The following is a 27,831-nucleotide window of genomic DNA, read 5'->3' as shown; positions in this document are numbered from 1 at the left end:
TTACAATAGTCAATCAACACCAAATCACACGCAACTTGCTTTCCATTTACTAGGACGGTGTTTCACTTCTTCTCTCAAATTTGCAAATTCAGTTACTTCATCTCTGTCCGTGCTGAAGTGAAAGATCAACTGGCTTCTCTGGTTTCAATTTTCATTTCATATTTTATTATTGTTTTGCATATGTTTTTTAGTTGAATTGCATTCACCAATTCATTCAATAGCATCTCCTATTCTTTAAAAAAGATTAACAAAAAAAAGGTTAGTTCAGAGGATTTGGCCCAACACTCATAATCAGAGTTCCAATAAAAATTATTCATTTCTTATCAGTTGCTATAAAGCTGGTAAATTTATTCGGGAGGCCAGCCAGATTGGTATTACAAAATGAGTAAATTAGGACAGACAAAACAGCATATGCGACTGACACTTTACTTGGACCTAACTATTTCTTCTTTCATGGCAAGTGAAAGAGAACTGAGATTGCCTCCACTTTCCACTACTACCCCTGGCATGGCAATTGCTCTGCTTCCCACAAACCCACTTTCTCCAACTCTTATTTTTCCGAACTTAACCTTTCCTTCATCTCCTTCATATATGTGTCCAAACAAAAGAGCTTCTTTTCCAACACAACCACCTTTCTGTATCTCCACCATTTCTGGATTCAATGAAGCTCCCATGCTATCTATGTAGGCCCCTTGATCCAATTCAATTTCTGCACCCATCAATTTCAACCATAAATTGAACAGGATGGACCCACTTGTCATTTCCATGAAATACTCCCCAACTACGGTTCTAAAAGCCTGCCATATCGTATCCATGAAGACCCCTTTACTCCAAATCAATACTGTTTCACCTTCTTTCTTCTTTCCAACAAGAATCCATTTGACCAGAATACAAGCTATTGCAGCAAGAATCCCTGAAGAAACCCAAACCAAAGGAAGTAACCAACGAAGTGAAAGTTGCTTGCTTTCCTTCAAGGAAAAGACCCAGTTTAAAGGAGTAAAGATTACCAACCCCAAGAGGAAATATGGAAACAATGTTTGTAACAATGGCTGAGCAAAAATGGCCCATGAGGTTTGATACCAATTTCTTGCTAGAGTTACTTTTCCTGAATCTTTTCTCTCCAACATTGCAGCCATAGGACAACCTGAAAGGTCTACTTTAACATCAGACTGCTCTATAAATATTCTCCAAGCCTCTGGAAAGGGTTCCCCATTTCGCAAATGCTGACAAATTTCATAGATCAAAGAACGACCATGATCAATTGATGCACTTTGGGAGCATGATGTGGCTCTGATAACATCCACCTCAGAACATCTAAGGTAAGGATTGAACTCGAGTCTTTCTGATTCTTCACTGGTGAGATTTTGATCAATAATAATTTCCCCAACGTCAATGTATGGGAATTCAGTCTCATCCCATGGTCTGGTGCAGTCAAGTGCTATGTCACGAGTGGCTTCATCGGTTGGAACTGCTCGGACTTGCAGCTGGAAAATGTAGCGGACCCCACCAGGTGAACTTACTCGCCTATGGAAGTCTTCTGCAAGGAAAAGTAAGGGGCGAGTGTCTTTATCATCCCTTGGAATTGCACCAGTTTCTGGTGGGAGAATTCCAGTAGGCTCCACCTTACCCGAATCCTCAGTGATGCGTTCATCACAAGGACGCAGCTTGAATTTCACATACATCTCCTGTCCATCTGTAAACCTGAAAAGCCTGCAAATATTGGAGTAGTAATGTAGCTCAGCATATGAAGCGGCATTGCGAAGAGACGTCCACACTGCATTACGGACATGTGGGGCCCGTTTCACAAATTCCTCCCTTGCTGGAAGTCCACACACTAGCCATGTTGCAAAATCAGCAATTGTTCGGGCATAGAATGCGTTGCCTGTTTTCAGTGTCAGGTCAAGGATTGAGGCCTTACCTCCAAGTTCTTTTTCATTTGAAAGTATTCTTATTGATGCACCACGGGCATCTATTCTTGCATCATCATCAGCACTTAAGCTATTGCTGTGGCGAATTACAATGGGATACCTCTTACCAGCATGGAAAATATTGTGTTCAGGCAATCCTTTGATGTTGTCATAAATGTGCAGGTATCCCTTCCCACTAACACCAATTCGATGGAAGTACCTTGATTTGACCTTCAAAGTTGTGGCGGCCAAATTTGCAGCTAGATTACCAACTATCTTCTTATATTTAGTGTCCATCTCTTCAATTCTGTCATCCAAATTATGCATAGTGTTCTTGATCATAATAGGAGTTTGAGATCCAATATAAACGCCACCGCTATGAAGAACTGAATTCAATGGAGCAACTGAAAGAGCACCAAGAATTACATCTTTCTGAACAACTGAGCCAGGGAGAACCAGACTCTGACTCCCAACAACTGAATTGTCCTGCACCTCAATTTTCCCTTGTGTGAACCCATTGGCTGAATAGAACCCGGCAATTATCCGACTGAAGTCACCAAGATGAACGCCAGCACCTAGTGTAATCAATTCTGGATCTGATACAGGGTTGATGGCCCTGATAGAACAGTGTTTCCCAACCTTTGCACCAAGGAGGCGTAAGTACACGCAAAAGGCTTCTGTTCCTGACAGGAGTTTGGCGAATCTAAGGTGGCAGGCAATAGTAATTCGATGGCGAAGCCAAGTCTTAAGGTGGGATTGCTCTTTCTCTTGTTTGCCAGAAAGAAAAGGGGTCAAAGTGCATGTAAGGATGCTAAGTATCAAGCCATGAGTTAAGTAGGCAATAGCAACTGAGATTGCAAAGTGTACTGGATTTGACGCAACATTAGCAAACATTGTGGCGTAAGCAACAAGGGTGAATGGAATCCAGTGAAAGGCTCCACAGATGCAAAGAAATGAGAAATGTTGAAGGGATGCAGGCCTTTGAGACAGCCAAATGAAAAGGAGGTAGACTGTGGCTGCTGCGAGAGTGCTGAGGAAAACAGTCATATAGATGCCCATCAAGTGGTAAATGACATCATTGTGAGACATATTTGGATTATGCTGCATTGCACCCTAAAACCATGGAAGAAAAAAGTGAAGTGTTAAATATGCTGAAGGACTAATTCTCAGTATCATAAAATACACAAAAACTAAGCCGAGTAATATAACAATTTCAAAACATTATTTATATAATTAAGTTTGTTTTTTCATTTTAGAGAGAAAATTTTAGATTAATTTGTGTTTTTATTTTAATTATTTATCAAAAAACAATTGATATTTTTCTAATAAAAAAAAGATAATTGATATTTTTACTGTTATTGAACAATGTTATTAAAAAATAGTGGTTAAAAGATAATAATGACTTGTTTTATGGGTAACAAGTTATTAGATGTTTTTAAACAAACCCTGCATGTTTAAGCAGTTTAAATTAACGGGAAATAAGCACCTGTATAGATATAGAAATCTTTTAATCTGAAAGAATTTACCTTTTGAATATTTTGAACCTTGACATATTTAAATGGAACCTTGCCTCCTTCACATTTTTGCAGGGGTGGTACATGTGCATCTTCTCCCAATACATTTCCTTTCTGGATTACAGCATATGGACCAACTGAAGAATTTCGTCCGATTCTAATTGGGAGGAAGCTTAAGATTCCATTCTTCACCTCATGGGCTTGAATCAATGCCCCTTCTGCAATGACAGCTCCATCTCCGATAGAAACCAGAGATGGGTCTGTTATGGCAGTAGTATCTAGTACAACTGATGACCCAATCTTGGCTCCAAGCATCTCAAACCAATAATTAAGGAATGGTGTTCCTCTCAAATGTTCTGCAAAAACTTTTGAAGAAATTTCCTGAACCTTATAAAGCGCCCACCACTTCACAAAATCTACTGACCAGATGGAGATATCTGGGTTCAGGGCATAGTTTGGTCTCAAGAAAGAATTTCCAAGGAAAGCAATACAAATACAGGTAGAAACCATGCAAAATATCCAAGCAAGAGGAGCTGAGGCCAAAGGAATTAAATAACTTGACCAGTGAATTTTATCTATTGATGCATGGTCGGTTGAGGTCAAGGTTGTAAAACCAGAAATTGATAAATAAGCAGGAAAGCTTAGCATGATTGAAACATAAATGAGAGCAAGAAATTGTAAAATCCAAATAAAGATTTGGTGAGTCTTGGAAATTTCAGTTACCGGATCAATAGAATCAATATCAGGTTCCGGGAGATGGGATGAAGAGTTCATTAGATGAGGTTGAGACTTCATCACAAGATTTTCTGAAAAGCTTGCCAATTCTGCAATGCAAGTGGCCGTGAAGATATCCACTGCTCCAACTGGTACTCCTACGAAATCTGAAAGTTTTTGAGCTGCTCTAACTACACCTATTGAGTCGATTCCATAAGCTACAAGATTCTCTGTTGCGGAGATGTTCTTGATAGGAATTCCCGTTTGCTCAGAAACAAGCCCTTTTAGAAACTCTACGATTTCTTTGTTTCCCAATTTGGGAGTCTGTATATGAGAGCTCAGTAGCTGTGGTCGCCGAGGACTTCCTTCCTTACATTTTCCAGTAGCGAATGACCGAACCAATGCTCTTTTTGGTAAAATTGGGTCTGGTAGAACATTCAGAGTTCCATCAGTGAAAAGCTTAAGGCATTCAAATCTCTTGATTTTACCTGATGTTGTTTTGCTAATGGTTCTTGGCTTGATCAACTTGACACAAGCCACAGAAACACCATGTTCTTCTGTGACATGGGTTTTAATGTTTTCAACTACATCCTTATCAACTGATTTACCATCTCTAACCTCTGCAATTACAACCAAGCCGACCTGATCAGAACCATCTGGAAGTGCAATCCCTTTAGCTGACAAGACTTCTTCTGGAACACCAATCACTGCACAACAACCTGGGCGTAGAAGTTCTGATGCACTTTCAACTGTCTTTTCTACATCTGCCAAGTAAATGTTTCGTCCTGCTACAATGATTAGATCTTTGATTCTTCCAGTAATGAATAATTTCCCATCAATAATTCTTCCCAGGTCTCCAGTACAAGTGTATATTCTTCCAGGATGATTTTGAAGCACATTTCTAAAAGTTTTTTGGCTGTCTTCTTCCCTGCCCCAATACCCAATTCCAGCACTCGGACTACTAATCCATATCTCTCCTTCCTTTCCAACTTCCTGTAACTCGTCACGACTCTCTGGATCAACAATTCTGATATCAACATCTGCATCATCTGGATAAGCATAACCACAACAAACTCTTCCTTGCCAATCAATCAAGATTGGCAAGCCTTCCCCATATGCGCAACTGACAAATACACAATTCTCTGCCAAGCCATAACCAGGAGCCATCACCTCTTGAGAAAGGCCAAATGGACGAGTGAGCTCTACAAACATTTTCAGGGTTTTCTTCCTCACCGGTTCAGCAGCAACCATTAGGAAAATCATGGAAGAGAGCTCATAATCATGTACTTTTCCCCTTTCTGTCTGAAGTCGCCGAACAACTAGATCGAAAGCAAAGTTGGGACCAGCGCTATGAGTAGCCTTGTATTTGCTCATGATATGAAGCCATAAGAGTGGATTCTTGATGAAGGTCATTGGTGAAAACAGAAATGCGGATCCACCACTAACTAGAGCAGTAAAAAGTCCACCAATTAATCCCATGTCATGATACTGTGGAAGCCAACTTACTAATACTGTCTTTGAAGTGCTACTGTACCTCCTCCTCATCAACTTCACATTATGAATGAGCCCACCATGAGTTATCATGACACCTTTAGCATCACCAGTAGATCCTGATGTAAATTGCAGAAAACACAAATCATCAGGTTGAGATTCATATTGATAACTCATATTTTCTGGAAACAAATCTGTGGAGTTCTTTATCCAAACATCTGTATATAACCACGGAAGATTAGGCCAGCGAGCGGAAGGTTTCCCTTTCTTTACCGTCAATGAGATCAAATTCTTCACAGAACCTACTCGAACTGCTGAGCGATAAAGACGGGTAGATAAAATTGCCACTACATTACAATATTTGGCAATGTTTTCGATCTTCAGAAGCGCTTGGCCTCCTCTTTGTAGTGGATCTGGCGGAAGAACTGGCACTGGTATGACTTTAGCTATTAAGCACCCGAAGAATGCATCAACGAAGTCCAAGCCTGGTACATGGACTAGGAGGACCCTGTCCCCAGGTTTGATAACTGGTTTCTGGCTGGTCAATAGCTTATGAGCAATGCAAGAAGCATTGTCAAGAAGTTCTGCATATGTTCTCTGGAACACCACTGCCCCTTCTTCATTAATCCAATTATAGAGGGTTTTATTTTTTGTGTGTCTATGTGTTCCCCAGTGTTTCAAGTAGCCGGTAAGCGTAGATAGATCAGGAAACTCTACACCTGGAAGCTCTCCTAGTTTTTTTGGTTTTCTGTCCCAGCGATCCGATTCCAATGTGAACAGACTCTGCAGTAACACAAGCAACAGACATGGTAAGCTCTAAATTACCAATGTTCAAATATTATTACATTATCTGATTATCCTACTGTTACTTACAGAATGCCAATTACCTTGACATATGGAAACCGTGGCAAAGGATTGTTATTTGCAAAGTGTTTGCACATCAGAGCCATAGCATAAGATGAATTTCTCTCTGTAAGCTCAAATGCCATAAGCCCACCTACATAGTAAGTGTTATGCAGACCTTGAAGCTCAGATTCCAATTTCTGATAGAATCCATCCTTCATATCTTTTTTCATATCAAAATAAAGAAAAAGATATTAATAACCTCATCTGGAAGAGTTCAACGTCACACTTGTAGGAGTAGTTCAACCAGCAATACCTTGGCTACTAACATGAGGAAAATATCGGAATCTTCTTTGTAGAACCACTTCCTCAACTTCTGCTCCTATGTTTTTAACTACTTTGATGGCAAGATCAGTGACAGTTGGTCCCTTAATGTCAACAGAGTTTCCATAAGAAAAGAACAAGAAAATATTACTGTCAGCATAGAATTTCTGCATTGCAACTGGATGTCCAATTGTTGATGGATCGTCCATATATTCCCTAAAGTAATAAAATCCATTTGGCATATCTTCTAGTCCTTTGATTTTTAAAACAGTGGTGTAATAGTCGATTGTCTGAACTTTGCTGAATAACTCTCTTTCAAGCTCTTCAAGCTCCATCACTTCATTTTCAAGTTCTGCAACAAGAATTCCACCTTAGACTGTTCTAAACAAATGACTAGAAATATAAATTAAGAGGTGAAGTGCTCAAGAAACCTGTCAAATTTGAAGTTGGTGATCTGTAAGTTTTTCCATGTTTGAAAGGAAAAGCACCAGAAACAATTATCTTGTCAAACTTCATCACTTTGACTTCCCCATTGCAGTTTCTTACATCAACACTAACATTGTCAGAATTGCGTCTGACTGCCAGTACTTCAGTTCTGCAAAGAACTTCAATTGGAAGTGATTCGATGAGCTTCTGCCAGAGACTAGTGTATCCACTCTTGAAGCGCCGGATCTTTCCAGCCATAGAAGTTCGAGTGAACTCATGAATGTACGCGTAAGGCATGTCCTGAGGAAATCCATAACCTGAAGCAGTGTATCCATGAGCCACAGATTTGGGAATACATTTAAATCCGCGACACTCAAGAAATGCTGGAGTTGAATCTGAAGCAAATCCACTCACAGCATGGACTCCAATATGACCTGAATCTTCTGCCTTATCCTGGAAAGATCAAAAAAGAAAGTTACATTGACAGCCAAGATTCCAATATGAAGCAAAAATCAAGAACTGCGCAGGGTAAGTGAAACTAACCTGGAGTTCTAAGGTCAGTGAGATTAGAGATATATAATCATCTGCAACTTCAATGTCCTCATATTTTCCTGTGGAGCTGTCAATTAGAGCAAGCTTGTGTAAGTCCATTTCTTCCAATTCAGTCTCGGTTTCCTTTGCAAGTTGAAAGATGACTGGCGCGCTATTTTTAGCAAGCACTTGACCACCCACATCATAAATCTTTCCTGCAGATAGAACAACACTTTTTGAATATATTCACACATTTTTGTTGTCAAAGCCGACATTTTTTAATTTTTTGTGCATTCTGTACCTTCAATTTCGACTGATTCACACATGCCACCTACTGTATGATGCTTTTCCAATACCGTCACGTTAGAGTAACCAAGCCTAGATAGTGCATAAGCAGCTGATATGCCACTTGGACCTGCTCCTATTATTCCAATTCTTGTATTTACAGGTAGACATGGATGTAACTTGGAAATTTGATCTTCTATTGGTATTTTTGGGTCCATCTCTTGTAACAAATGCACTTAATAAATTATATTATCAATCAAAGTTCCAAAACAATAATATCAGAGAAACCAACTGATCAAACAAAGATTTGAAACACAACCAAAGATTTGAAAAACAATTACTGAACAGATGAAAACAGGTAATTTTGCTTTTATTAAGTCTTAACCAAAAATGTCAATAAAAAAGTGGTTAGGAGAAACAAACCTTAAGAGAAAAATACAGAAAAGCACCTTAAGAGTCCTATTAACGTGGTTGAGAAATTTCATGCACTCTGTACAAACACCATTGTATTTGTCTCCAGAAGTTAAGAAATCAATTTTTAAGTTGTATTTTTTTTCACATATTAATTAATATTTTCTCTTTCCCACTTAACAGGAGCAATAAGAAACTGTTGAAGTTGATCGACTATAGAAACAGAAGGGAAGATGATGGCAATTGACAAAAGAAAAAGAAAAGAGAGGGAAAGCAAAGGCAAGTACTTGTATCTATTAATGGCAATTGACAAATGAATGTTAAAAGAAGAGAAATATCCTGATATATAACAAAAAAAAAAAAAAGCCCTCCGTTTCTCAAATACTTATCACATTTCAAAAAGTAATATTTTTTCAAAATAATAATTATTTTTTCCATTTTTAATCTTTGTAATATGATAAATTAAGAGTAGTACAGTCTATTCAATAGATAATTTATTATAACATATAGACAAATTAAATAATTTTTTAAGGAGTCTAAAATATCCAAATGTTACAAGAAATTTGAAAAAAGACATAATATAGTCAATTCATACCCACGATCCTCCATAACTCTACTCACTAAATCCACGTGTTTTATGCCCTTGCCTTTAAGATTTTTCTTTCATATTCATCGACAATTATCTTATCTCGTAACATAGTGCATGTTTGCAATAAATGGATTATACAAAATTTTTTAGTTATATTTTTAATATAAATTTTAATTTTTATGTTGGAATAAAATTATCAATTATTTTAATTATCTAAAATTATTGCCATATGTATTTTAAAATTAAATCAATTTTAAATTTTAAATTTATTTATTTTATATATAAAACCAAATCAATGTGTTTTATCTTATCTCATTTTGCCAGTGTTAGCTCCACACACCATACACAGACAAAGGCATCTTTTATGAATTTTAACTCTTGGCCAGAGATATCGTGTTACGGGATAAGATAATTGTTTTTTTCCTACAAATATATTACGGACAACATAGTGACACTCCAATTATTCTTGTTGAAATATCTTTATTGTGATATTTTTTTTAGATATTAATAATTTATATATTACGAGTTTACTATAATATCGTTATAGATTTGCAGGGAATTTCTTTTTCCCTTCCAAGTGTTTGGAAATCTAAATAAGGTTTGATTTTGTTAAAAAAATGTCGTAAAATTATAATTGTTTAGGTATAAACATATATATTATCCATGTATATTCTTGAAATTTGATATTTCAATATGTTTAATGTGATAATTGTGTTAAGTTATTATCAATTTAGAAAATAAATGTGCAATAGAGTTAATATAAGGTGATTTGATAATTTCTTTAAAGCTTTGTTTGGAAAGAATAATTTTTTTGTAGAAAGAAAATATGCAAGAATAATATTAAGTTTAATTCCTCGTTTGCAAAAGGGTGAGAAAAATATCAAAAACAATGAAAATATCTCTTCAAATTGGAAAAAATAATAATAAATGAATGGAGAAAATTGAAATATCTAATATGAAATTTATTTCCATTATTATTTTTTTCTTTTTTGTTTCGTCTCTCCATCAAAATACAAGAGTGGAATATAATTAAAATAATAATATTTTAGGAGAAAGAAAAAAAAAAAGGTAAATCTCAATTAATTAGATAGATCCACGATTTTCGTATAAAAAGTCAAAGTAACAAATAATAATAATATACTAATAAACTATAATGAAGAAGAAGGTTACAGACATCGATTGCAATGGAGAGCAAGGCAGCAGTTGGACATGTTTGGACTTTGGAGAATGGAGGGAAGGAAGAGTTCGACAATATATGAGAAAACGTGAAAGGTCGTTTTCGTTTATGATCTTCCCTCTTGTTTAAAAAAGGAAACTACAGAATATAAAGAAAACCAAATCAGTAGCAAATTGCTTCCATTTTCTCGCACTGTGTTCTGCTTCTTCTATCAAATGCAGGTACTTCCTCTGTCTCTCTTTGTACTGAAGTGAGAGAATGGCTTTTCTGGTTTCAATTTTCAACTCATGTTTTAAACAATAATTCGCATCTATTTAAAGTTAAATTGCATTCACCAAATTCAATAGCCTCTCCAGTTCTCTAAAACCGAAATAAGCTAGTTCAGAGGATCTGGCCCAAGCATAAAAATTATTTATTTCTTCTCAATTTCTATAAAGCTGGTAAATTTATTTAGAAGACCAGCCAAATGTAAAATGATTAAATTAGGACATCATAAACGCCAAGCTGCATATGGGGTTGACACTTTACCTGGACCTAACTATTTCTTCTTTCATGGCAAGTGAAAGAGAACTGAGATTGCCTCCACTTTCCACTATTACCCCTGGCATGGCAATTGCCCTGCTTCCCACAAACCCACCTTCTCCAACTTTTATTTTACCGAATTTAACCTTTCCTTCATCTCCTTCATATACGTGTCCAAACAAAAGAGCTTCTTTTCCAACACAGCCACCTTTCTCTATCTCCACCATTTCTGGATTCAATGCAGCTCCCATGCTATCTACGTAGGCCCCTTGATCCAATTCAATATCTGAACCCATCAATTTCAACCATAGATTAAACAAGACGGAGCCACTTGTCATTTCCATGAAATAATCCCCAACTACAGTTCTAAAAGCCTGCCATATTGTATCCCTGAAGACCCCTTTACTCCAAATTAATACTGTTTCCCCTTCTTTCTTCTTTCCCACAAGAATCCATTTGGCCACAACACAAGCTATTGCAGCAAGAATCCCTGAAGAAACCCAAACCAATGGGAGTAACCAACGAAGTGAAAGTTGCTTGCTTTCCTTCAAGAAAAGGACCCAGTTTAAAGGAGCAAAGATTACCAATCCCATGAGGAAATATGGAAACAACGTTTGCAACAATGGCTGAGCAAAAATGGCCCATGAAGTTTGATACCAAGTTCTTGCCAGAGTTACCTTTCCTGAATCTTTTTTCTCTAAAATTGCAGCCATTGGACAACCTGAAAGGTCTACTTTAACATCAGATTGCTCTATAAACGTTCTCCAAGCCTCTGGAAGGGGTTCCCCATTTCGCAAATGCTGACAAATTTCATAGATCAAAGAACGACCATGATCAATTGATGCACTTTGGGAGCATGATGTGGCTCTGATAACATCCACCTCAGAACATCTAAGGTAAGGATTAAACTCGAGTCTTTCTGATTCTTCACTGGTGAGATTTTGATCAATAGTAATTTCCCCAGCATCAAGGTATGGGAATTCAGTTTCATCCCATGGTCTGGTGCAGTCAAGTGCTATGTCACGAGTGGCTTCATCGGTTGGAACTGCTCGGACTTGCAGCTGGAAAATGTAGCGGACCCCACCAGGTGAACTTACTCGCCTATGGAAGTCTTCAGCAAGGAAAAGTAAGGGGCGAGTGTCTTTATCATCCCTTGGAATTGCACCAGTTTCTGGTGGGAGAATTCCCGTAGGCTCCACCTTACCCGAATCCTCAGTGATGCGTTCATCACAAGGACGCAGCTTGAATTTCACATACATCTCCTGTCCATCTGTGAACCTGAAAAGCCTGCAAATATTGGAGTAGTAATGTAGCTCAGCATATGAATCGGCATTGCGAAGAGACGTCCACACTGCATCACGGACATGTGGGGCCCGTTTCACAAATTCCTCCCTTGCTGGAAGTCCACACACTAGCCATGTTGCAAAATCAGCAATTGTTCGGGCATAGAATGCGTTGCCTGTTTTCAGTGTCAGGTCAAGGATTGAGGCCTTACCTCTAAGTTCTTTTTCATTTGAAAGTATTCTTATCGATGCACCACGTGCATCCATTCTTGCATCATCATCAGCACTTAAGCTATTGCTGTGGCGAATTACAATGGGATACCTCTTACCAGCATGGAAAATCTTGTGTTCAGGGAATCCTTTGATGTTGTCATAAATGTGCAGGTATCCCTTCCCACTAACACCAATTCGATGGAAGTACCTTGATTTGACCTTCAAAGTTGTGGCGGCCAAATTTGCAGCTAGATTACCAACTATCTTCTTATATTTAGTGTCCATCTCTTCAATTCTGTCATCCAAAGCATGCATAGTGTTCTTGATCATAATAGGAGTTTGAGACCCAATATAAACGCCACCGCTATGAAGAACTGAATTCAATGGAGCAACTGAAAGAGCACCAAGAATTACATCTTTCTGAACAACTGAGCCAGGGAGAACCAGACTCTGACTCCCAACAACTGAATTTTCCTGCACCTCAATTTTCCCTTGTGTGAACCCATTGGCTGAATAGAACCCAGCAATTATCCGACTGAAGTCACCAAGATGAACGCCAGCACCTAGTGTAATCAATTCAGGATCTGATACAGGGTTGATGGCCCTGATAGAACAGTGTTTCCCAACCTTTGCACCAAGGAGGCGTAAGTACACGCAAAAGGCTTCTGTTCCTGACAGGAGCTTGGCGAATCTAAGGTGGCAGGCAATAGTAATTCGATGGCGAAGCCAAGTCTTAAGGTGGGATTGCTCTTTCTCTTGTTGTCCAGAAAGAAAAGGGGTCAAAGTGCAGGTAAGGACGCTAAGTATCAAGCCATGAGTTAAGTAGGCAATAGCAACTGAGATTGAAAAGTGTACTGGATTTAACGCAACATTAGCAAACATTGTGGCGTAAGCAACAAGGGTGAATGGAATCCAGTGAAAGGCTCCACAGATGCAAAGAAATGAGAAATGTTGAAGGGAGGCATGTTTTTGAGATAGCCAAATGAAAAGGAGGTAGATGATGGCTGCTGAGAGAGTGCTGAGGAAACCGATCATATAGATGCCCATCAAGTGGCAAATGGCGTCATTTTGAGACATGTTTGGATTTTGCTGCATTGCACCCTGAAACAATGGGAGAAAAGAAGTGAAGTGATTAAATTTCAATCATTTTTTTTGTATTTTAAATGTATAATACAATTTATCTAGAGGACGAATTCACAGTATCGTCCGTATAGGAAAAAAAAAAAAAAAAACAAATGCTTTACTTGTAAATAGGTTTTCAACTTCTAAGTGCATTTTTAGGCTATATACTTACAGAATGTAGTAATAAAGGGAAAAGTGACGTAAATGGACCATTTTATCTTTCCTCTTTTATAATTTTCTTTTGAAAAAAAAAATGTCGTTGGACTTTATGGGTGATTATATAAAATCAATAACCTGAAAGAATTTACCTTTTGAATATTACGAACCTTGCTAGAATTAAATGCAACCTTGCCTCCTTCACACTTTTGCAGGGGTGGTACATGTGCATCTTCTCCCAAAACATTTCCTTTCTGGATTACAGCATATGGACCAACTGAAGAATTTCGTCCGATTCTAATTGGGAGGAAGCTTAAGATTCCATTCTTCACCTCATGGGCTTGAATCAATGCCCCTTCTGCAATGACAGCTCCATCTCCGATAGAAACCAGAGATGGGTCTGTTATGGCAGTAGTATCTAGTACAACTGATGACCCAATCTTGGCTCCAAGCATCTCAAACCAATAATTAAGGAATGGTGTTCCTCTCAAATGTTCTGCAAAAACTTTTGAAGAAATTTCCTGAACCTTATAAAGCGCCCACCACTTCACAAAATCTACTGACCAGATGGAGATATCTGGGTTCAGGGCATAGTTTGGTCTCAAGAAAGAATTTCCAAGGAAAGCAATACAAATACAGGTAGAAACCATGCAAAATATCCAAGCAAGAGGAGCTGAGGCCAAAGGAATTAAATAACTTGACCAGTGAATTTTATCTATTGATGCATGGTCGGTTGAGGTCAAGGTTGTAAAACCAGAAATTGATAAATAAGCAGGAAAGCTTAGCATGATTGAAACATAAATGAGAGCAAGAAATTGTAAAATCCAAATAAAGATTTGGTGAGTCTTGGAAATTTCAGTTACCAGATCAATAGAATCAATATCAGGTTCCGGAAGATGCGATGAAGAGTTCATTAGATGAGGTTCAGACTTCATCACAAGATTTTCTGAAAAGCTTGCCAATTCTGCAATGCAAGTGGCCGTGAAGATATCCACTGCTCCAACTGGTACTCCAAGGAAATCTGAAAGTTTTTGAGCTGCTCTAACTACACCTATTGAGTCAATTCCATAAGCTACTAGATTCTCTGTTGTGGAGATGTTCTTGACAGGAATTCCCGTTTGCTCAGAAATGAGCACTTTTAGAAACTCTACAATTTCTTTGTTTCCCAATTTAGGTGTCAGTATGGGAGAGCTCAGTAGCTGTTGTCGGGGTGTTCTTCCTTCCTTACATGTTCCTGTGGTGAATGACCGAACCAATGCTCTTTTTGACAAAATTGGGTCTGGCACAACATTCAGAGTTCCATCGGTAAAATTCTTGAGGCATTCAAATCTCTTGATTTTACCTGATGTTGTTTTGCTAATGGTTCTTGGCTTGATCAACTTGACACAAGCCACAGAAACACCATGTTCCTCTGTAACTCGGGTTTTAATGTCTTCAACAACATCTTTATCAACTGGTTTACCATCTCTAACTTCCGCAATTACAACCAAGCCAACCTGATCAGAACCATCCGGAACTGAAATCCCTTTTGCTGACAAGACTTCTTCTGGAACACCAACCACTGCACAACAACCTGGGCGTAGAAGTTCCGATGCACTTTCAACCGTCTTTTCTACGTCTGCCGAGTAAATGTTTCGTCCTGCTACAATGATTAGATCCTTGATTCTTCCAGTAATGAACAATTTCCCATCAATAATTCTTCCCAAGTCTCCAGTACTAGTGTATATTCTTCCAGGATGATTTTTAAGCACATTTCTAAAAGTTCTTTGGCTGTGTTCTTCCCTTCCCCAGTACCCAACTCCAGCACTCGGGCTACTAATCCATATCTCTCCTTCCTTTCCAACTTCTTGTAACTCTTCACCAGTCTCTGGATCAACTATTCTGATATCAACATCTGCATCATCTGAATAGGCATAACCACAACAAACTCTTCCTTGCCAATCAATCAAGATTGGCTTACTTTCCCCATATGCACAACTGACGAAGACACAATTCTCTGCCAAGCCATAACCAGGTGCCATCACCTCTTGAGAAAGGCCAAATGGACGAGTGAGCTCAACAAATCTTTTCAGGGTTTTCTGCCTCACTGGTTCAGCAGCAACCATTAGGAAAATCATGGAAGAGAGCTCATAATTATGTAGTTTTTCCTTTTCTGTCTCAAGTCTTCGAACAACTAGCTCGAAAGCAAAGTTGGGACCAGCACTATGAGTAGCCTTGTATTTGCTCATGATGTGAAGCCATAAGAGTGGTTTCTTGATGAAGGTCATTGGTGAAAACAGAATTGCAGATCCACCACTAACTAGAGCAGTAAAAAGTCCACCGATTAGCCCCATGTCATGATACTGTGGAAGCCAACTTACTAATACTGTCTTTGAGGTGCTCTTGTACCTCCTTCTCATCAACTTCACATTGTGAATGAGCCCACCATGAGTTATCATGACACCTTTAGCATCACCGGTAGATCCTGATGTAAATTGCAGAAAACACAGATCATCAGGATGAGAGTCAGATTGATAACTCATATTTTCTGGAAGAGAATCTTTGGAGTTCTTTGTCCAAGAATCTGTGTATAACCACAGAAGATTAGGCCAGCGAGCAGAAGATTTCCCCTTTTTTACTGTCAGTGAGATCAAACTCTTCACAGAACCTGCTCGAACTGCTGTGTGATAAAGACGGGTAGATAAAATTGCCACTGCATTACAAGACTTGGCAATGTTTTCAATCTTCAGAAGTGCTTGCCCACCTCTTTGTAGCGGATCTGGTGGAAGAACTGGGACTGGTAAGACTTTAGCTATTAAGCAGCCGAAGAATGCATCAACAAATTCCAGGCCTGGTACATGGACTAGGAGGACCCTGTCACCAGGCTTGATAACTGGTTTTTGACTGGTTAATAGCTTATGAGCAATGCAAGAAGCGTTGACAAGAAGTTCTGCATAAGTTCTCTGGCATACCACTGCCCCTTCTTCATTAATCCAAGTGTAAAGCGTTGTGTTTTGTGTGAGTTTATGTGTTCCCCAGTGTTTCAAGTAGCCCGTAAGGGTAGATAGATCAGGGAACTCGACACCTGGATACTCCCCTAGTTCTTGTGGTTTTCTGTCCCAGCGATCCGATTGCAACGGAAACAGACTCTGCAGTATAACACGGGTATGCTAAGCTCTAAATTACCCATACTCAAATACTATAGTACTATCTAATTATCCTACTGTCACTTATAAATTTCAGAATGTCAATTACCTTGACATATGGAAACACTGGCAAAGGATCGTTATTTGCAAAGTGTTTGCAGATTAGTGCCATGGCATAAGATGAATTTCTCTCTGTAAGCTCAAATGCCATGAGTCCACCTACATAGTAAGTGTTATGCAGACCTTGAAGTTCAGCTTCCAATTTCTGATAGAATCCATCCTTCATATCTGTTCTCAAATCAAAATAAAGAAACATATTAATATCCCTCTTCTCTTAGAGTTTATCATAGACTCACAGGAGTAGTTCAACCGGCAATACCTTCGCTACTAACATGAGGAAAATATTGAAATCTTCTTTGTAGAACCACCTTCTCAACTTCTGCCCCCATGTTTTTAACTACTTTGGTTGCAAGATCAGTGACAGTTGGTCCCTTAATGTCAACCGAGTTTCCATAAGACCAGAACAAGAAAATGTCTGTGTCAGCATAGAATTTCTGCACTGCAACTGGATGTCCAATTGTTGTTGGATCGTCCATATATTCACCAAAGTAATAAAATCCGGTTGGCATATCTTCTAGCCCTTTGATTTTTAGAACAGTGGTGTAGTAATCGATTGTCTGAACTTTGCTGAACAGCTCTCTTTCAAGCTTATCAAGATCCATCACTTCATTTTGAAGTTCTGCAACAAGAATTTATATCCTCTGACTTTCCTAAAATCATGATAAAAATATAAATTAAGAGGTAAAGCACTCAAGAAACCTGTTGGATCTGCAGTTGGTGATCTGTAAGTTTTTCCATTTCTGAAAGAAAAAGCACCAGAAACAATGATCTTGTCAAATTCCATCACTTTGAATTCCCCATTGCAATTTTTTAGATCAACGCTAACACTGTCAGAATTGCGTCTGACTGCCAATACTTCAGTTCTGTAAAGAACTTCAATTGGAAGTGATTCAATGAGCTTCTGCCAAAGACTAGTGTATCCACTCTTGAAACGCCGTATCTTTCCAGCCATAGAAGTTCGAGTGAACTCATGAATGTATGCGTAAGGCATGTCTTGAGGAAACCCATAACCCGAAGCAGTGTATCCATAAGCCACAGATTTGGGGATAGATTTAAATCCGCGACACAAATAATATGCTGGAGTTAAATCTGAAGCATATTCACTCACAGCTCGGACACCAATGTGACCCGAATCTTTAGCCTTATCCTGGAAAGATCAAAATAGAAAGTTATAATTAATATTGGCAGCCAAGACTCTATATATGAGGCAAAAATCAAGAACAGGGCAGGATAAGTGAAAACCTGGAGTTCTAAGGTCAGTGAGATTACAGATACATAATCGTCTGCAACTTTAATGTCCTCATATTTACCCGTAGAGCTGTCTATCAGAGCAAGCTTGTGTGAGTCCATATCTTCTAATTCAGACTCAGTTTCCTTTGCAAGTTGAAAGATGACTGGTGCACTATTTTTAGCAAGCACTTGACCACCCAGATCGTAAATCTTTCCTGCAGATGAGCAGAATACTTTTTCAATGTATTTACACATTTTTGTTATGAAAGCTGTTTTTTTCTTTTTTGAGCATTCTTTACCTTCAATTTCGACTGATTCACACATGCCACCTACTGTATGATGCTTTTCCAATACCGTCACATTAGAGTAACCAAGCCTAGATAGTGCATAAGCAGCTGATATGCCACTTGGACCTGCTCCTATTATCCCAATTCTGGTATTTGCTGGCAGACATGGATGTAACTTAGAAAATTGATCTTCTATTGATATTTTTGGGTCCATCTCTTGTATTTAGGTCTGTGACTGACAGAAACTGTTGAAAGCGGATAGCAAACTAAGTTATTGAGCTCATCTTCTCTCTACTTCTGATTCTTGGATATAAAATAATTAACAAGACACAATACGAGTGTCTTTGAATAATCCAAATTCTTAACTTAGAAACTTTGCTTTGACAATATTCTCGATGGTTCAATCAATGCTCCTAATCATTTTTATTATTTCTTTCTTTTTTCCATCTCAGCAAGAAAAATAAACAAGTGAAGAGAGCATTTCCTGAATCTTAACATGATTATTTATTTTTTTCTTTTGTCCATGTAAAACAGGCAGAATATATTTCAACCGTTAAGCAATTATAACATATTAACTAAAGATGCCAGAAAAAAGAAAAAAGTGTTCAAGAACCTTAGAGACAGAAGAAATGCAGAAAAGAACCTTTTAAGTCCTAAACCTGCTTGATAAATTTGCTGCACTCTGCACAACACCACTGTCTCCATAAGTTAAGAAACCAAATATTTTGTACGTTTCAGACATTAATCTTTTCTGTTTCGCACTTAGCAGGAGTAACAAGAAACTTAAAAATAAACAGAAAAGAGAGCGAAGCAAAGAAAGTAACAAACCTTAAAGCTGAAGTAGGCAACTGGGTACGTATTTGAGCATTGAGTTAAACAACTAGTGACAAATGGCATGCAATTGAGAAATGTTAAAAGAAGGAGGCCGTTTCACCACCCATAAAAAAAATGCTTATATCATACCCGAATTTATAACACAACAGATCCTCTAAAACTACACTTACTAAACGACAAGTCTATCTCACTGTTCCAATATCTCGGTTATTCCGATAAATTTCAATTAAGGAATTGCGAATTATTCCAGGTTTATGCTTGTACGTGGCACTGGTAACTCCGTCCTGATAAGAATAACCTGTATAAAAGCAAACATGACTGTGGATTGTGGATTATATAAATTGTGAATTTATAATTACATTGGGTGCGTAAAAGGTACACAGGGATTTGGCTCGGATCTATGGATATGAAGCGGCGAACCGGCCAATGTTAAACTAAAGTTGGATTTTTGGGAGACATGATCGTTTTAGGAACCCATCTCTGCAAATTCAGTTGAAAGAACTTTGCAAACTAGAGTATTTCTTGTTTTTTTGGTTCTTTTAAAGTAAATTTGACGTTTGAGCGGTTTTACAAGGAAACTGCGCGGGAGGGAAACGGTGACCGTTAAATACCGGTAGAACACTAGTGCCATTCCGTCAAATAATTATTAGTTCAGGTTAATTAATAGATAATGAAAAGTTGAAAATATTTAATGATTGAATTAAAAAAAATATATATGTTAAATGATTGGAAAGCGAAGTCTCATCGCATCCTTTGGTTTTTAAATAATACGACGACAATTACTATAGTTAACTTTAACATTAATTACCATAACCACCCGCCAATTACTATGTTGATTTTTTTTTTTTTGGGGTATATTAAAGGTGTTCAGGATCACTGTCTCAAACAATCCGATTATTCTATTTTGCCTTGGTATAATCTAGAAAGGCACAGAACAGGCAATGAAAGCTGCTCAAGTGCATACATGAAAACCAAATTGACCAAAGAGAATATTTAACTACAGGTGATTGTTCTCCTGAAGGTAGGCAGGATTACGAAATTTGTATATTTGGACAAGCTAAAAAAAAAAAAATGCTCTGGAAGTTGAAAATTGGACCCTGAAATTGGCACATGTTGCCTTGCTTCAATGACTGCATAAACAGACATAAGCAACAGATCAGGAACTGAACAAGGACCCAGAATTGTGTTCATAGCAAGCAGTCAGATCTTGAAGGCAACCTAGTCAAGAAGTTGAGGGGACTTAGAGGAAGCTTGCTGCGAAACCAGCGATGTCTTAATACATAAATGCCAGTGAGAATGACCACAATTCGGAAAGGAATGTAATAAAAAAATGCAGCAGCAATCAAACAGAATATCGTGAATATAGTGGTTGCCCTTGGATCTCTCCATCGTACCAGATACTGAAATCTTTCCCCTTGACTTGCCAGGTCTTCAGCTATTGTGGAAACCTTTCCTCCCCAACTCCTGAGACGGTCATATCGCATTCTAACGATATCTGATGGCTGGGAAGTTGGATATGTGTCAAATTCTTCGTCAAGTTCATCAATATGTGAATCATTAGCATGAGATACCAGACTATCCTCCACCCAAGGAGGGTGTCTAGGCCTCCAAAAGTAGTTCCAAATCCCAATCATTGAAAGGCAGAAGAAAAATGCAGGAGGTATTAGCTTGGGATGAAGAACAGAGAAAATGAATACGATGTGAATTAAAATAGTGGTAAAAGGATGCTTCCAGTTGCATATATCATCAAACCCCTTTCCAATAGCAATTAGCCTACCCACAAATCTGAAATAATTAGTTTTGCTCCTCCGCATACTCCACATATGTGAATGCTCTTCTAGCATATTTTCCACAACTTCCTTCCTCAGAGGTGGCTCAGCTCGGCTCAAGCTCAAGGAGACAAGTTGCATGGTTTGGTGCCTCGAGTTATCAAGTTGCATCACAGACAATGGGTGGATGTAGTGCATTTTAGGTAACAATGGATGTGAATAACTAGATAACATATTAATGAATGATAAGCATGTAAACCTCATACTTAAATGAACTTCTCCCATTTTCTTTACTCCAGAAGAATGTAAAACTAGAAGAGGATATGAATTTGTGTAAACTCTACCAGTTTCGAGTGTGGATAGCTGAATCTGAACTTTCCCAATTTTTATATCCTCTTCCCCTCCAGCATTCCCATATATGTGACCATTATCAAAGACACCTATTGTAATGCTGGTACATAGGTCAAAAACCTCCCAAGTGTACTGTTCATTCCACTTCGGAGACAAGCTATCAACAATTGTCCTTGTTCGGACCCATTTCCTCCCATATTTAGCCACACAATAGGCATCTGCAGTTCCTCGTCCATCCTTTGACTTCATATTCTTCAATCCCACAGCACCTATAATCCCGAGTTCCAAAATCCCAATGCTGGTCCTCCACAACTGCTTTGCTGTTGGCCTAAGATCACTTCTATAGTGCCATGATTCATCCAAAACATTATAACCACCCTCTAAACAGATCCTCAAATGGATCCTACTGGCAAACTTTAACTTTGGCTCCCGTGCGCCTTCTTCAATACGCTTTTCGAGATTAAACCACCTAGTGTTAACCGGCCTATGGTCTATCCTCCTCTCCACAATATGTAAAGGGATCACACACCTCCCCAAAATTTCATCTTTGTTTGGTCCTACTCTGTCTTCCACAGAAAAAATCAAATGCTCCTCAAAAGGTTCAGCAACTACAAATATCAAGTCTTCATTCCACATTGGATGGATACTCCTACTTTGGGAAATTCTAGTTCTCAATGCTTGATTTCCTCGAATGACCTTCACAAAAGCTTCAGGGAGCCTAGTTTCATCACCAGGTACCAAATCCTGAGCTTCAATCACATTGACCCTAACATACCAAAGCTTAGGTGAAAGATATACCTTTGATCGGATGCTTGCAATCCAATCAGGACCAACAGCTGCTGCATCTGAATGCCAAGCATCGGGGAATGACTCATCAGCCTGAGTTCCCATCCAGACAGCCAACATCAGCTCTCCAGCCTTAATTTTATCCCCCTTCTGGTCTTCCAATCTATACCACTGTGTTGCCAAAGGACTATCAGGGGGAACACGCTTTGGGATTTCATTTAGCTCAAACAAAACCCTTCCAATCAAGTCATCTAAAACAACATCCTTATCTTTCACTGAGACCTCCAAAACCGAAGCTTGAATTGTATCTTTGGAGAAAGCAAAGACCTGATTCCACTCAGGGTTTAATGACTTCTCAAAATGCTTAGTTATTCCCTTATAGTTTCCAAGCTTTACCTCAATATAAGGATTACAGCCATCAGTATTATTATCTGGCAAATCCTTTGCTTTCACTACACGAACAAATAGATATTGCATTTGTTCAACAAGGTCATAGGTGCATGCAAGCTTATCAGTTGTGACAACTCCTGCACCAATGTTTGGCGAGGTCTGCTTTAGACCAAAATCAACAAGTTGTGGAGGTTTCTGCATTTCCCCTAATTGACACTAGTGAAACCAGAGATACAGAAACACAACCCCAGAATCAGGTTAAAACAAACACGGATAAGTTTCAATAGAGGTGAATGCAGTGTCAGGATTTAAAAAGGCTTCAAAGACCAAAGCCTCAGCTGTTTTTTCAAATATCAGTTTATCTGGAAAAATTCAGTGGCGAAGATGCAATAAAGATGACGATATTTGTGAGCGTAACCAACTCGAAGGTGGCAGCACAAAAAACGTGAAAGCATGCAAAGTAGACGCTTTTAGAAAAGGGAACCGAAACAGGAACTAAATGGTTTAATACCAGAAAACCAGATAAATTATCATACAGAAATAGAACATCATAGCAACTCCTTCTGCGAAACCTCTTGACCAAAACCACAAGTAGTGACTAGTTGCAAAGGCAGAGCAAAACTAACCCCAGGGTTATATATGATTCAGAGCGAACAAACACAGAATCCATAAGAAATAAAAGAAGAAGAAGAAGAAGAAAAAGCACCTCCTTATTGAAAATCTCCCACTCAGTCAGCAATGAATTAGACATGTAACTTCTTTTGTATTATCGCGTCGGTGATTCAGTTCAGTAGATTTGCGAGACTCAGATGAGTCTGAGTCAACGCCAGAAATTGAAAATCTCAAATTATCAAGGTTAATTAAAGACTAAAACGTGATGTGACGTCTCATAAACAAAACTTAAGTTCATTTTATATGATTGGGCCTAACTCAGCCCAGATCAGACCAGACCAGGCCAGGCAGTCGCTTTTGCTAGTTGGGCCAGAACAGGTCCATTCCTCTGGCTTGATGAAAGATACACGAGTGGGATATTTTAACAAAAGACGCGGTAGTCGAACGACCTGTCATTTTATATACAGATGACGACGTGACATCGTTCAAAGATTATTTTAAGTTTTTAACGATGATAGACGACGTCGTTGAATAAATGAGCTTGTTTTATCATATTACCATACAGATTAGAAGATTTAAATGCAGAAAAAGGAACCACACAGATCAGTTTAATTAACCACACAGATCAGCTTAATTAAACTTTTTTTTTTTTTCATGTCAAAAAAAAAAAAAAAAATTTAATTAAGCCAACATACTTAGTACCCACATTAATTGATTGCAATGAATAGAAATCAATAAAGTCATCAACGAGAGAAACTACAATGTTAAGGATTTTAACAGTACAAATAGGCAAAAAATGACATTGTCCCTGCAGCTTTTGCCTTGCTAAAATGCATATTTTTGTTTATTATATCATGCTATCTGACCTTGCAGGTAACCTTCTGAAGAAATTGAGATGAACTGAAGGGAGCTTGTGGCGGAATCTGGGATGTCTTAACACATAAAGACCAACCAGTAGAGCAACAACTTGAAAAGGAGTAACATACAGGATTACAGCAGCTTTTAGACAGAATATCACAAATAGAGTAGTTGCTCTTGGATCTCTCCAACTAAGCAAAGACTGGAATCTTTCACCTTGAGTTGCCAAGTCTCCGACTACTGTCTGTACCCGTCCGGCTATACTTCTAAGACGATCATATCTCATTCTGACAATATCTGATGGCTTGGTGGTAGGGAATGTATCAAATTCTTCATCAAGTTCATCAGGATGGGCTGCATCAGCATGGGAGAGTCTGATGTCCATGTGAGGAGGGTGTCTGGGCCTCCACCGGTAATTCCAAATTCCAATCAAGAAAAGGTAAAGAAAGATCGTTGGCAGTATTAGTTCAGGATAAAGGACTAAGATTATGAAAAGAATGTGAATCAAAATAGTTGTAAGAGGGTTTTTCCAGTTACAAATTTGGTCGAACCATTTTCCAACTGCAATCAAACCTCTTAGGACGCCCATAATTCTAAAAAAATTGGCTTTGCTTCTCCTCATACTCCACATATGTGAATCCACATCTAGCATATATTCCACAATCTCCTTCCTTAGAGGTGGCTCGGCTCGGCTCAACCTCATAGAGACAATTTGCATAGCTTGGTGCCTCAAGCTATCAAGTTGCACCACAGATAATGGATGGATGTAGTGCATTTTGGGTAACAATGGATGTGAATACATATGTAACATGTTAATCAAAGATGAGCATGTGAACCTTACAGCTAATTGAACTTCACCTGTCTTTTTAACACCTGAAGGTTGCAATACTATAAGAGGATATGAATGTGTGTAAACTCTATCAGTTTCAAGTGTCGATAGCCTAATCCTCACTTTCCCAATTCTTGAATCCTTCCCCCCTCCACCTCCCCCATGTACATGACCATTATCAAATACCCCTATAGTAATGACAGTACAGGGGTCGAAAACTTCCCAAGTGTATTGTTCATTCCATCTTGGAGTGAAACTGTCAACAATTGTTCTTGTCCGGATCCATTTCTGTCCATACTTAGCTACACAATAGGCATCCGTGGTTCCTCGCCCCTCCTTGGTCTTCATAGGCATGAGCCCCACAGCATTGAGAATCCCAAGTTCCAAAATCCCAATGCTAGGCCTCCATAGTTGCTTTGCTGTTGGCCTAAGGTCACTGCTATAGTGTGTTGATTCATCCAATACATGATAACCACCATCTAGACAAACTCTCAAATGGATTCTACTAGCAAATTTGATCTCCTTCTTTTGTTCCACTTCTGCAGTCACATGCTTTTCAAGATTATACCACCTAGTGTTGACCGGCTTATGGTCTAGCCTTCTCTGCACAATCTGCAAAGGGATCACACATTTCCCCAAAATTTCATCTTTGTTTGATCCTACTCTATCTTCCACTGTCAAAATCAAAGGCTCCTCGAAAGGTTCAGCAACTACAAATATCAAGTCTTCATTCCACATTGGATGGATACTCCTACTTTGGGAAATTCTAGTTCTCAATGCTTGATTTCCTAAAGTGACCTTCACAAAAGCTTCAGGGAACCTACTTTTATCACCAGGTACCAAATCCTGAGCTTCAATCACATTGACCCTAACATACCAAAGCTTAGGTGAAAGATATACCTTTGATCGGATGTTCGCAACCCCATCAGGACCAACGGCTGCTGCATCTGAATGCCAAGCATCAGGAAATGACTCGTCTGCTTGAGTTCCCATCCAGACAGCTAACATCAGCTCTCCTGTCTTAATTTTATCCCCCTTCCGGTCTTCCAATCTATACCACTGTGGTGCCAAAGGACTATCAGGGGGAACACGTTTTGGGACATCATTTAGCTCAAACATAACCCTTCCAATCAAGTCATCTAAAACAACAGCCTTGTCTTTCACTGAAACCTCCAAAAAGGAAGCTTGAATTCTCTCTTTAGAGAAAGCAAACACTTGATTCCACTCAGGGTTCGTCTTCTTCTCAAAATGCTTAGTTGTTCCCTTATAATTCCCAAGCTTTACTTCAACATAAGGATCACAACTACCAGTAACATCTTTACCGGGCAAATCCTTGGCCTTCACCACACGAACATACAAATATTGCATTTGTTCAACAAGGTCATAGGTGCAGGCAAGCTTATCAGCTGTGACAGCTCCTGCACCAATGTTTGGTGAGGTCTCCTTTAGAGCAAAATCAATAGCTTGTGGAGGCTTCTGCATTTTTTCTCTAATTTACACCAATAAAACCGTGATGCAAAAATGCCACCCAACAATTAAGCTAAAAGAAATCAGGACTTCCAAAATTAGGATTTTGAATAGGCTGGAATCAGAATGAAATATCAGGAATTGAAAAGGCTTCAAAGACTTCAATTCCAGTAATTTCTAGGCAATTCGGTTATGCAAACTTGATGAAGGGGTAGAGAGGAAGCTAATTAAGGCTACTATGAATGGAACAGCTCAAAGCGCTAACATAAAGAATTTGGAAGCAAAATACAGGCATGTGATCTTACAGTTTCAAGATAAACAGATACAAGGATTAAAATGAGAAATATTGAATCAGAGAACCTCCATAGAATATCCTTCAAAACGAAGTAACAAAGCAACTCCAGGAACCTCAGCGAAAGCTCAAGTCTCTGCAAAAGCAAAAGAAAACACCCGCAGTTAGCATTATTGCTCATTATATTTGTTTAGGTACTGAGAAAATGAAAGAAAACTCAAGAAAATGACACTAAGACACCATACGAGGTTCTAAAATATGAGAAGTGAAAAACAATAAAAAAAATAATACCAAATTAAGCCAAGCAGTAATATTAAGATCAACCATATGGACCCAAATGATTTATGTTCCAAAGTTTAAAACAGAACCAAACTGGAAAAAGTTTCTTCCTTTTGTACATTTTTCACAGCCACCAAACAGCATGTACTCAATGGTAATGGTTTTTCAGTTTCTAACACTAACCAACAGATCTACTGCAATGAATAAACAAATACTGATATTGAAATAAACCGACAAGTAAGCCCAACTTTTCAAAGCTACAAGGTATTCCATTACTTTACGAGTGAACAAACAGAGCTTAACTTTCAACAACTACCAAAACTAACTTCAAACAACACTACCCTTTAGTCTTTACATTGCATTCTTAACAGCACAAGAAACTTAAAATGCACCTCAAACGCTAGTCTAGAAGACAAGAGAAGGAGCTCTTCTAGGCGCAAAGCTGAAAAGTCGTTGAATTTTTATTTTTTGGTAAAATAGAATAAAAAGAAAATGTGGGTAATGTAATGGAGTTAAACTGTTAAAGGAAGTTTGAAGAGTGAAGTAATATATATATATATATATAAATAAGCACATTAAGTGAGATAGGTAAAAGACTGAATCTCCTCCCACTACAGAGGCAGTTCAAAAAAATAAAGAAACAGAGTACCTACTCATCAGTACCAACTTCATTACTGAGAGCCTTTATTTACTATTTTGATGATCAACCACGTACAATTTTCCTTTCTTGTTTCCGCTCATACCATTACTATTGCTCAGGGAACTGAGGCACACGTGGTGGTCGGTTTGTTTGGGAGCTGGGTAGTGGTCTGGTGGGTTTTTATTTCTTGAACTTCGGACTTGGATATGAAACGATTCTTTTAATCTCTTCCTTTTGGTTTTCTCATGGCTCATGATATTTGAATATCTACCTAATTAGATTAATTGTCTTATTAATCATCTATAAATAAAAGTTCAAAGTTGTAAGTATCATTTTCATTTAAATTAAACAAGTTATTCATCTTTGTTCTAACCTTATTTTCATATTTCCTTACCTTCACTACACGTGAATATTAATTTTCATTATGAAAAAGACATTGTAACAGACGTTCTTA

At 38.3% G+C, this 27,831-nt stretch overlaps 4 protein-coding genes and 1 long non-coding RNA gene across 9 annotated transcripts; 1 reads left to right on the top strand and 4 right to left on the bottom strand.

Moving 5' to 3' along the window:
* Positions 1-275: 275 nt before the first annotated feature.
* Positions 276-8,730, bottom strand: LOC105650488 (uncharacterized). The gene is made up of 7 exons (XM_089726675.1): positions 8,052-8,730; positions 7,763-7,965; positions 7,225-7,672; positions 6,786-7,145; positions 6,514-6,692; positions 3,434-6,409; positions 276-3,020 (listed from the first exon to the last, which is right to left on the bottom strand). The coding sequence occupies exons 1-7, from the start codon at positions 8,251-8,253 to the stop codon at positions 426-428; spliced, it is 6,963 nt and encodes a 2,320-aa protein (XP_089582801.1). The 5' UTR covers positions 8,254-8,730; the 3' UTR covers positions 276-425.
* A 1,382-nt stretch (positions 8,731-10,112) lies between these two features.
* On the top strand, positions 10,113-13,564 carry LOC119370913 (uncharacterized). The gene is made up of 3 exons (XR_005178464.2): positions 10,113-10,433; positions 11,444-11,630; positions 11,699-13,564. It is a non-coding gene; the product is annotated as an uncharacterized LOC119370913 (long non-coding RNA).
* On the bottom strand, positions 10,604-18,484 carry LOC105650489 (uncharacterized). Its single transcript, XM_089726546.1, has 6 exons — positions 17,996-18,484; positions 17,453-17,900; positions 17,013-17,372; positions 16,743-16,921; positions 13,661-16,636; positions 10,604-13,331 (listed from the first exon to the last, which is right to left on the bottom strand). The coding sequence occupies exons 1-6, from the start codon at positions 18,482-18,484 to the stop codon at positions 10,737-10,739; spliced, it is 7,047 nt and encodes a 2,348-aa protein (XP_089582672.1). The 3' UTR covers positions 10,604-10,736.
* A 1,497-nt stretch (positions 18,485-19,981) lies between these two features.
* LOC105650480 (multiple C2 domain and transmembrane region protein 5) lies at positions 19,982-23,238 on the bottom strand. The gene has a single exon (XM_012237392.4). The coding sequence runs from the start codon at positions 22,599-22,601 to the stop codon at positions 20,292-20,294; it is 2,310 nt and encodes a 769-aa protein (XP_012092782.1). The 5' UTR covers positions 22,602-23,238; the 3' UTR covers positions 19,982-20,291.
* Positions 23,239-23,723: 485 nt separating this feature from the next.
* LOC105650481 (multiple C2 domain and transmembrane region protein 5) lies at positions 23,724-27,639 on the bottom strand. 5 transcript variants are annotated; one of them, XM_089726644.1, is made up of 2 exons: positions 27,387-27,639; positions 23,724-26,594 (listed from the first exon to the last, which is right to left on the bottom strand). In XM_089726644.1, exon 2 carries the CDS (start codon positions 26,179-26,181, stop codon positions 23,860-23,862), a length of 2,322 nt encoding a protein of 773 aa, XP_089582770.1. In that variant the 5' UTR covers positions 26,182-26,594; positions 27,387-27,639; the 3' UTR covers positions 23,724-23,859. The 5 variants fall into 5 exon arrangements, with proteins under 5 accessions (XP_089582770.1, XP_089582768.1, XP_089582771.1 ...); XM_089726642.1 differs by having other exon boundaries at positions 27,391-27,639; XM_089726645.1 differs by lacking the exon at positions 27,387-27,639 and adding an exon at positions 27,079-27,341.
* Between the last annotated feature and the right edge of the window lie 192 nt (positions 27,640-27,831).

This window comes from Jatropha curcas, chromosome 10 (assembly GCF_041381405.1).
Source record: "Jatropha curcas cultivar XTBG-Jc1 chromosome 10, XTBG_Jcur_1.0, whole genome shotgun sequence".
Classification (NCBI taxonomy): Eukaryota; Viridiplantae; Streptophyta; class Magnoliopsida; order Malpighiales; family Euphorbiaceae; genus Jatropha; species Jatropha curcas.
Note: the sequence above shows the minus strand (reverse complement) of the source record. Positions and strands in the feature narration are given on the sequence as shown.